Source organism: Salmo trutta, chromosome 1 (genome assembly GCF_901001165.1).
Source record: "Salmo trutta chromosome 1, fSalTru1.1, whole genome shotgun sequence".
NCBI classification, from domain to species: Eukaryota; Metazoa; Chordata; class Actinopteri; order Salmoniformes; family Salmonidae; genus Salmo; species Salmo trutta.
The window spans coordinates 60,504,986-60,516,416 of NC_042957.1; the positions used below are offsets into that span (position 1 = coordinate 60,504,986).

At 44.0% G+C, this 11,431-nt stretch overlaps 1 protein-coding gene across 1 annotated transcript in view; it reads right to left on the reverse strand.

Annotated features, from left to right (window-relative positions):
- LOC115203941 (tumor necrosis factor receptor superfamily member 16) overlaps positions 1-5,510 on the reverse strand; it is a 43,047-nt gene extending 37,537 nt beyond the window's left edge. Inside the window, exon 1 of the mRNA XM_029769046.1 lies at positions 5,167-5,510. Within this exon, the coding sequence (XP_029624906.1) occupies positions 5,167-5,205 (39 nt within the window). The 5' untranslated portion in view covers positions 5,206-5,510. The remainder of the gene's footprint in view (positions 1-5,166) is intronic.
- Between the last annotated feature and the right edge of the window lie 5,921 nt (positions 5,511-11,431).

Below are 11,431 nucleotides of genomic sequence, written 5' to 3' on the forward strand. Positions count from 1 at the left end.
TGTCTATGGGGCTATTGGTCAGACTCAGTGCTGTTGATGGAGGCCCTGGGAGAGTTAACGTCCTTGTTTTTCTCTCTAATTGCTAGGTGTGGTAAAAGACAGATTCCTCTCTGGAATTTGCATAACAAGTCCTCATATTGCGCAACTTAAAACTATAAATTCACACACGCACGCAAAGGCCTACACACATGCTGCTTCCTGCTACACACAATCTTCTCTCTGTCTCTTTTTATTTCCACTCTTTTTCTCACTGCCTCTCTCCACTTTCCCTCTCTCTCCCCTTCTTTGTCACTTCCTCTCTCTCACTCTGATATAAATGCCAAACAGCTTCACAGGCACAGGACTAAAGCATGTTTTCATACATACAATACATTTAAATAAGGAAACAATAATGTGAAGCGCATTCTGAAGTCATAATCATCAAAACCCTTAGACTGAAACGATTTAATGTTTAATGCCTCACATTTTACTAAGAAAAACTGCTGGTCTCTCTCTCACTGAGATGCCTTCTCTCTCTCTCTTTAACTGTCTCCCTCTCTCCCCCTCCCTCAGCCCCTGCTTTCATTCAGAAACAGATGCACTGAGAGCAGCCGCCAGCACAGCTCTCTCTCTCTCTCTCTCTCTCTGTCGATTGACTCTCATCCGCTCTGTACATTTCTCCCTCTCTCTCTTCCTTCTCTCTACCTTCTCTGTGTGTGCGTGCGTGTCTGTCTGTGTGTGCGTGCGTGCCCCCCCAGTGATATCCCCCACATAATCTCAAACCCTCTCAAGGGCGCAACTTTGGTTTTAGAAGTGGGGGGACATAACTTTTTTATTACATTTTTATCCAGTCGGATAAACACTCCAAACAGTCTACCCGACCGCTTGGAGGCATCTGCATGGTCCTAAAGCACACCGTTGCCTCGTTTTGTACCACAATCCAATGATAAAACTGAGGAGGACAAAAATGCAATTTCAGAAACACCCCCCCGTCCTCAGTGAAAGTTACACCTGTGACCCCTCTACTCTTGGCATGTCTCCCTCTGTTGGAGAATTACCCAAAGCATTGTTAAACCACACATAAGCATATTTTCTTATCCTTACTAATTTATGCAAACCTTGGCTCTAAACCTCTGTTTTTATTTGAATATGGTCTTACACTATAATCACCAGGTCGGTGAATGTGAACTTGGAATGCCGCCCAAACCCCCAAGTTTATCTGTATTTGTGTGCATCTTGTCAGTGAAATAAACTGGCAATTTACCAGCTTCACCTCTGATAAGGAGCCTGCTACTCTCAACGTGATCTGAGTGACTGAAAGGTGCTGCATGGTCAATCCGACGTCTGCATTGGCCTTGCAGCATTTAGGGTGATATGGCCTCTGCAGAAGTCAGGGTATTCATACTTCTTGAGCTTAGCGGAGCAGCGCCGAACTGTTGTGAAGGAAGTTGTCAAGGAAGTGAGTTTGTGTTTATACAGGACCTCCTGACCTACAGTTGAAGTCGGAAGTTTACATGCACTCATGTTGGAGTCATTAAAACTCGTTTTCAACCACTCCACAAATTTCTTGTTAACAAACTATTGTTTTGGCAAGTCGGTTAGGACATCTACTTTGTGCATGACACACGTAATTTTTCCAACAATTGTTGACAGACAGATTATTTGACTTATAATTCACTGTATCACAATTCCAGTGGGTCAGAAGTTTACATACACTAAGTTGACTGTGACTTTAAACAGCTTGGAAAATTCCTAAAATGATGTCATGGCTTTAGAAGCTTCTGATAGGCTAATTGACATCATTTGAGTCAATTGGAGGTGTACCTGTGGATGTATTTCAAGGCCTACCTTCAAACTCAGTGCCACTTTGCTTGACATCATGGGAAAATCAAAAGAAATCAGCCAAGACCTCATAAAAACAATTGTAGACCTCCACAAGTCTGGTTCATACTTGGGAGCAATTTCCAAATGCCTGAAGGTACCACGTTCATCTGTACAAACAATAGTAGGCAAGTATAAACACCATGGGACCACGCAGCCGTCATACCGCTCAGGAAGGAGATGCGTTCTGTCTCCTAGAGATGAATGTACTTTGGTGCGAAAAGTGCAAATCAATTCCAGAACAACAGCAAAGGACCTTGTGAAGATGCTGGAGGAAACAGGTACAAAAGTATCTATATCCACAGTAAAACGAGTCCTATATTGACATAACCTGAAAGGCCGCTTAGCAAGGAAGAAGCCACTGCTCCAAAACCGCCATAATAAAGCCAGACTACGGTTTGCAACTGCACATGGGGACAAAGATCGTACTTTTTGGAGAAATGTCCTCTGGTCTGATGAAACAAAAATAGAACTGTTGGCCATAATAACCATCGTTATGTTTGGAGGAAAAAGGGGGAGGCTTGCAAGCCGAAGAACACCATCCCAACCGTGAAGCACAGGGGTGGCAGCATCATGTTGTGGAGGTGTTTTGCAGCAGGAGGGACTGGTGCACTTCACAAAATAGATGGCATCATGAGGGAGGAGAATTATGTGGATATATTGAAGCAACGTCTCAAGACATCAGTCAGGAAGTTGAAGCTTGGACGCAAATGGGTCTTCCAAATGGACAATGACCCCAAGCATAGTTGCAAAGTTGTGGCAAAATGGCTTAAGGACAACAAAGTCAAGGTATTGGAGTGGCCATCACAAAGCCCTGACCTCAATCCTATAGAACATTTGTGGGCGGAACTGAAAAAGTGTGTGCGAGCAAGGAGGCCTACAAACCTGACTCAGTTACACCAGCTCTGTCAGGAGGAATGGGCCAAAATTCACCCAACTTATTGTGGGAAGCTTGTGGAAGGCTACCCAAAACGTTTGGCCCAAGTTAAACAATTTAAAGGCAATGCTACCAAGAGAGTTGTGAACAGGCACACACTTTATTAAGGCAGAGGCAAAATAAACCGACAGACGCCACTGCGTCAAAACCTCCAGCCAAAGTTAAAAGTGTAATGCGCGAAACAGTCACAGCCTGGCGCGTACACACAAACACGTAACAAAAAACAATATCACACAAAGACATGGAGGGGAACAGAGGAATAAATACATGCAGTGTGATTAGGGAATGAAAACCAGGTGTGCAGGGAACAAGACAAAACAAATGGAACAATGGAAAAATGGAGCGGCGATGGCTAGAAAGCCGGTGACGTCGACCGGGGAACGCCGCCCGAACAAGGAGAGGGGCCGACTTCGGCGGAAGTCGTGACAATACTAATTGAGTGTATGTAAACTTCTGACCCACTAGGAATGTGATGAAAGAAATAAAAGCTGAAATAAATAATTCTCTCTACTATTATTCTGACATTTCACATTCTTAAAATAAAGTGCTGATCCTAACTGACCTAAGACAGGGAATTTTTACCAGGATTAAATATCAGGAATTGTGAAACTGAGTTTAAATGTATTTGGCTAAGGTGTATGTAAACTTCCGACATCAACTGTACCTATCATCAACCAATCATGTCAATGAGGAGCTATACGGAGCCCTCCGCATTGTCACAAAATTTGAGACGCGCACAGCGATGCGGTACGGAGCTCATTTTTGTCTCTGCATGCCTCCCCTCCATAGACTCCGCAATTGCATCACACCATCCATACGGAGCCTCCGACCACATTTTCGGATCAAGCATAAATTGGCTTTAAGTCTTTAACTCAAACGTGTAGAATAAGGCAATGCCCTCACAGACACACACACACACACACACACACACACACATGCAAATACACACACCAGGTCACATCCCCAGCCTTGAGATGCCTGCTTTGCACTCTCCCCGATTTCATAGTCAATTAGAGACTATTTCTGAATCTAATTCTACAAACATGCTCTATACTACCACAATGTTGTAAAGAAGCTGTCAAAACAGACTGCTCCTGAGTAATGTAGAGGGCTGTTCACATGCTGAGTGAATGAACAAGCCTTATTAGACCAGCAGGTCTTGAAATATCAGGAGCCTATGACAGCCACTCACCAAATAATAGCAAATAGTTTGTAATCATCCCCATCACCATTATCATTATCATCCCCCAACTATCGAAAATTCACATGCATGTCATGAATTGCTCAAAACTTTCTGAACTTCAGATAAGTCACTACCTCCACTTCAACAGAAGCCTACTGCCAAAAAAAAGAAAATATGGGTATTTTAGGATTTCATAACAGGTTCATTCATAAAAACTGTTATTAGATCACATACGGACTGAAATGTTAAGGGTTTGATCAGTCATCAGTAAATGGCAGAGATCGGTTTCATATATGCATACTCAGTGTTGGGGAAGCTACTCTGAAAATATATTTTACCAAGCTATCAATTACTTTACACTGGAAGAAGTTAAACTGGGTATATGGGTGAAGTAGGCAATCATTTTCTTTTTTTCAGCATTAAACCTGCCTAATTCTCACTTGAAACATTCGTTTTTTTGTTTCTTAGGCTAAATTACACATTCTGTTAACATATGACCTCAATTGCAATTTGTTATCTATGGCATTTTAGGTGCACATATTAACGTTTTTTAAGAACTAGTTTGGATGTAGTGAACTACTTTTTCAAAGTAACTTTAGTTAAGTCAAATATATATTTTCTTAAGTGTAGCTTTAGTGTAGTTTAACATCTTCCAGTGTGAAGTAATTGGTAACTTGGTCAACAATATTTTCAGAGTAGCTTCCCCTACACTAAGTATGCATATTTACCGATGACTGACCAAGCCTTTCATTTCAGTCCGTATGTGATCTTATCACAGTTTTGAATGGACGGACCTGCTATGAAATCCTACATTGTAAAAGGAACCTTGGGCTATGGCACCTGCCTATGAAAACCTTCCAGGATGGTTGTTCTATAAAGGATTCAGATGAAGAGCATAGAGAACTATAACTGTTATGATCAGTTCTGAGATGATCAGTTCTGAGATGGGGGTGGTAATCACCTTCCCTCCAGCAGCTCTCCTCAGATTAGTATCGTCACTAATTTGCCAGCATTGGATGGAGAAATACGAGGGACAGTGCAGGGATCCCCAGTCCAATGAAACTACAGTGTTATAACGCAAAGTAATAAAATGCAAACAATGAACACGTTTCTCCCATGCTACCCATTCAATCAAAATGAAATATATCTTTATGAAATCAGAGTTATAAATCATGCCACTACTCACCACTCCAAACAACATCACCAATGATAAGGTACCCGCCATGCTTCGGTTTCCTACAGTGTCATAAACAAATAGACTATACTAAATGGATACTGCAAAGGAACATACAGGACGAATTGTTCATTTTAATTCCAGTGGAAATTCTTTATCAATGAGTCCGCAGTGAATTCCCCATGCTCTTCGCTGCCGTGTAGCGTTCGAGACCTTTTGAGAGTGAGATGCGTCGCATTAGCAGTTCACTGGTGCGTGCGTGCAGCGTCCCGGCGCAGACTGACTGTACTGAGCGCTATCCAGCAGTGTACTGCGGAGGCAAGAGTCGTGCACGAACTGAAGAGAGGCAAGTCCACTCTTTCCCGATTTACCCTGTGACTTATGCAGTAGACGACTTGAACGATTTACACCTGGGATCATCAACTAGATTCAGACGCGCGTCATTTTTTTCTTGAGTGGAAGGTTGGGGGGCAAGAACATAATTACAAATCATTTGTAGACTTCAAATTGACCGCATTAAGCCCAAACAGATATAATATTTGACTAAAACATTATAATTCCAAACCTTGCTTGCATTTGTATATGGTAATGTGTCTCTATATTATACATGGGAATACTTGGGAACAGATATTCCAAATTAAAATAACTTGGAGCTGATTTACATTGTTTTATGTCCAACAATGAAAATGCAACAAACAAAAAACACCTGCAGTACAAATTCGGCACTCCGGCCGCCAGTTGGGGAACCCTGATCTACATAGACAAGAGACACGGATCAACTGGAGTCACTTTTCTGACACTTCATCTATCTCTCTCTCTCTCTCTATCGCTCTCTCTCGCTCTCTAGCTTTCCCTCCAAAGTGTTGCATTGCATGTTGTTTGCCAAAGAAAGCATCCCCGGAAATCTACCTGAAATCTACTGGGTAGATGCGTTTTTCACATGCAGTTTTATTGATCATTTCTACTTTATGTGGTCTGTATTACTGCGTCAACTGTATATTAATGAATGAATTTAATGAGCTGGTGCACACCCCAAAAGTTGGTAGAGGTGCTGACCAACGGCGAGCAAACTAAGCAACAAAAAAAAGAGAGTCGCATACTCTATATACAAGCTCCCGGTAATGTATTGGGTAAACCACCAACGTTTTGGCATCACTGTGCCTTCTTCGGGGTCTGGTGTCAAGCGCATCATCATTCTAGGCACAGCTTGATTCTTGCGCTTTTTACATGTTCACCTAGTAGGCTACGGTACGTAGGCCTATAGCCTACAATATTTACCAGCTGCACCCCAAAAATAAAATATACAGTTTATGTAGCGAACAAAAGAAGTGGGAAGCAAATCCAGGCGTGAAAGGCAAACACCCTGCTCAACGCGCCAATAGGGTTAACCCACTTGGAGGGAATTGTAACATGGCTCAAAGAGCTCGGCTTTTTACCAGCCACACCACAGTATCTTACACAATATAATGATGCACCACAAGAGGGAGACTGCTTCACTTGCATAGTTGGTCATCCCTGAAGTAACACTACTGTGAATGATCAGACTATCAAGGTAAGACAGTTCAATGAGGGATGTGCACTTTCAAGAAAGAAACAACTGAATTAATATTGACTCATGTTTTACAATCCATTTTATAACATCATTTCATGTCATGTAATTTCATACCAAGGCTTACAACCGTTGACCTACCACTTGTACTTATAGTACCATGACACAATGCCATATGGTAAGTGAATTGAGTGAGCGAGAGTGTGAATTTTCAATTGAGCAATTATGCTCATACACACACCTCTGGGATATCCTCTGTATTGAACCTGTCCATCAAAGCAGATCACATGGTCCATTATGTGGAGTTTTTGGACAGGCTCCATAGTCCTTGATGGTACACTACATTTGGGAAGGCCACTGAAAGACCACTAATGCACGTCTGAGTTCTATAATTGTGTTTACTGCTCATTGAGGTATTTACACTTAAATGCAAACCAGTGTTGATGGCTATTGATCTCAGACAATTTGGCCAGCAGAAGCCACCAATCAGGTTGCAGCACACTGAACCTGCTACCGTCACGTCCCACCTCCACTCTAACCTTATTGTCCCCCTGACCCTGTCTGGCTCCACCCTTCTGTACCTATCAGCTGAGGGGGTCTGCTCTACTCTATGGGCTGAAGCCCCCTTGTATTGGCAGGCTGGTTGGGTTTCACTGTTGAGATCTGAATACTCTCCTTTATTGATCTCTGGACACATCAATGATCCCACATCCTCCATCCTCCCAGAAGACCAGCCCCCACTCCTCACACCCCCATGTCCCTCATCCAGAGGACACGGACCAACCAGTCACTTTAATCTAAAACATTGCATAGGAAATACACAAGTAAGAAAGTATTCTATTGTGTCACTGACATTTACAGATGGTGTCACTCAAGTTGTTTTTTGTTTGTATACATGTAGCCACAATATGACTCTTAAGACTATATTATTATCCATTATGGTAGGTGGTAGGCCTACCATAGTTTGTTGTCATACACTTGGTTGGTTTGTTAAGATGATTGCCATGGCAACTTGCTAATGGATAAACAGCCCATTGAAAGAGGTGATGATGAATATGATGGTGATTACATGGTTATGGAGGTGTATAGAACTTATAGCTGAAATGTAGCTATCCAACTGGCCATAAATAGCAAATAGCCAGTGAATGAGAGCTCTTTAAGTAGTGTTATGTATATGCTGCTGGTGTGCTGACAAGGCCTTCTATGAGTCATACATTATTCTCTCCCCACATATCCTGTTCCTGTCCTTATGATTAGTCAGCATACTGTAAGCCAATGTCATTCCACTCGGCAAGGTCACTCATAAAATACAGTCTTGATAAAGATTTGATGAGGCTGAACGTTTTAAAGGTTTGAATTGGTAAAGTAGCTGAATGGCCTATTCATTAGAATAAGTAATGAAACATGATAAGTTTCTTAAAGTACCTTACTCATGACTTTGCCTCATACAGTCTGTTACAGTTTGGTATGGTAACATGGACAGTCTCACTAAGAGACTAGAGAGGATTGTGCTGAAAGCCTCAAAGATTACTGGCTGTCCTGGGACCTTCCCTCTGTGAGCTTTCTGTACACCAAGCGCACCTCCAAATCTGCAGAAAAAATAATCAACGACCCCTCCCATCCATCCAATTACCTCTTTCAGCCCCTCCCCTCTGGTTGGCGCATAGGTCATTCACCAACAAAACTGAATGTTTTAAAAACAGTGTTTTTCCCGCAGCAGTCAGATCTTTGAACTCCCTTTGATAATATAGAGCTACACTAGATGGCCAAAGGTATGTGGACACCCCTTCAAGTTAGTGGATTCACCTATTTCAGCCACACCCGTTGCTGACAGATGTATAAAATCGAGCTCACAGCCATGCAATCTCCATAAAAAGACAGTGGCTGTAGGATGGCCGGTACTGAAGAGCTCAGTGACTTTCAACGTGGCACCGTCATAGGATGGGACCTTTCCAACAAGTCAATGTATTACATTTCTGCCCTGCTAGAGATGCCCCAGTCAACTGGTGCTGTTATTGTGAAGTGGAAACATCTAGGAGCAACAATGGCTCAGCCGTGAAGTGGTAGGCCACACAAGCTCACAGAACAGGACCCCCGAATGCTGAAGCGCGTAACTCCTATTAATCATCTGTCCTCCGTTGCAACACTCACTACCGCATTCCAACCTGCCACTGGCAGCAACATCAGCACAAGAACTGTTCGTCGGGAGCTTCATGAAGTGGGTTCCCATGTCCAAGCAGCCGCACACAAGCCTAAGATCATCATGCGCTATGCCAAGTGTTGGCTGGAGTGGTGTAAAGCTCGCCGCCATTGGACTCTGGAGCCGTGGAAACGCGCTCTGTGGAGTGATAAATCCCGCTTCACATCTGGCAGTCCGACGGACAAATCTGGCATTGGCGGATGCTAGGAGAACTTTTCCTGCCCCAACGCGTAGTGCCAATTGTAAAATATGGTGGAGAAGGAATAATGGTCTGGGGCTGTTTATCATGGTTCGGGCTAGGTCCCTTAATGCTACAGAATACAATGGCATTCTAGACAATCTGTGCTTCCAACTTTGTGGCAACAGTTTGGGGAAGACCCTATCCTGTTTCAGCCTGACAATGCCCCGTGCAGAAATGGCTTGAAGAGATTAATGTGGAAAATCTTGACTGGCCTGTGCAAAGCCCTGACCTCAACCCCATCGAACAACTTTGGGATGAATTGGAACGTCGGCTGCGAACCAGGCCTAATCGCCCAACATCAGTGACCGACCTCACTAATGGTCTTGTGGCTGAATGGAAGCAAGTCCCCGTGGCAAAGTTCCAACAACTAGTGGAGTTAGGGCCTATCAGCACAGTGTTCTGAAGTTAGAGCCTATCAGCACAGTGTACTGGAGTTAGAGCCTATCAGCACAGTGTACTTGAGTTAGAGCCTATCAGCACAGTGTACTTGAGTTAGAGCCTATCAGCACAGTGTTCTGGAGTTAGAGCCTATCAGCACAGTGTACTGGAGTTAGAGCCTATCAGCACAGTGTACTGGAGTTAGAGCCTATCAGCACAGTGTTCTGAAGTTAGAGCCTATCAGCACAGTGTACTGGAGTTAGAGCCTATCAGCACAGTGTACTTGAGTTAGAGCCTATCAGCACAGTGTTCTGGAGTTAGAGCCTATCAGCACAGTGTACTGGAGTTAGAGCCTATCAGCACAGTGTACTGGAGTTAGAGCCTATCAGCACAGTGTTCTGGAGTTAGAGCCTATCAGCACAGTGTACTGGAGTTAGAGCCTATCAGCACAGTGTACTGGAGTTAGGGCCTATCAGCACAGTGTACTGGAGTTAGAGCCTATCAGTACAGTGTACTGGAGTTAGAGCCTATCAGCACAGTGTACTGGAGTTAGGGCCTATCAGCACAGTGTACTGGAGTTAGAGCCTATCAGCACAGTGTACTGGAGTTAGAGCCTATCAGTACAGTGTACTGGAGTTAGAGCCTATCAGCACAGTGTACTGGAGTTAGCGCCTATCAGCACAGTGTACTGGAGTTAGAGCCTATCAGCACAGTGTACTGGAGTTAGAGCCTATCAGAACAGTGTACTGGAGTTAGAGCCTATCAGCACAGTGTTCTGGAGTTAGAGCCTATCAGCACAGTGTACTGGAGTTAGAGCCTATCAGCACAGTGTACTGGAGTTAGAGCCTATCAGCACAGTGTACTGGAGTTAGAGCATATCAGCACAGTCTACTGGAGTTAGAGCCTATCAGCACAGTGTACTGGAGTTAGAGCCTATCAGCACAGTGTTCTGGAGTTAGAGCCTATCAGCACAGTGTACTGGAGTTAGAGCCTATCAGCACAGTGTACTGGAGTTAGAGCCTATCAGCACAGTGTACTGGAGTTAGCGCCTATCAGCACAGTGTACTGGAGTTAGAGCCTATCAGCACAGTGTACTGGAGTTAGAGCCTATCAGTACAGTGTACTGGAGTTAGAGCCTATCAGCACAGTGTACTGGAGTTAGCGCCTATCAGCACAGTGTACTGGAGTTAGAGCCTATCAGCACAGTGTACTGGAGTTAGAGCCTATCAGAACAGTGTACTGGAGTTAGAGCCTATCAGCACAGTGTTCTGGAGTTAGAGCCTATCAGCACAGTGTACTGGAGTTAGAGCCTATCAGCACAGTGTACTGGAGTTAGAGCATATCAGCACAGTCTACTGGAGTTAGAGCCTATCAGCACAGTGTACTGGAGTTAGAGCCTATCAGCACAGTGTTCTGGAGTTAGCGCCTATCAGCACAGTCTACTGGAGTTAGAGCCTATCAGCACAGTGTACTGGAGTTAGGGCCTATCAGCACAGTGTACTGGAGTTAGAGCCTATCAGCACAGTGTACTGGAGTTAGAGCCTATCAGTACAGTGTACTGGAGTTAGAGCCTATCAGCACAGTGTACTGGAGTTAGCGCCTATCAGCACAGTGTACTGGAGTTAGAGCCTATCAGCACAGTGTACTGGAGTTAGAGCCTATCAGCACAGTGTACTGGAGTTAGAGCCTATCAGCACAGTGTACTGAAGTTAGAGCCTATCAGCACAGTGTACTGGAGTTAGAGCCTATCAGCACAGTGTACTGGAGTTAGAGCCTATCAGCACAGTCTACTGGAGTTAGAGCCTATCAGCACAGTGTACTGGAGTTAGAGCCTATCAGCACAGTGTACACTGAGGCTGGGACCGGGCAGGTAGAGGCTGATCTAAGAGGTGGACTGTTCCGTATGAGG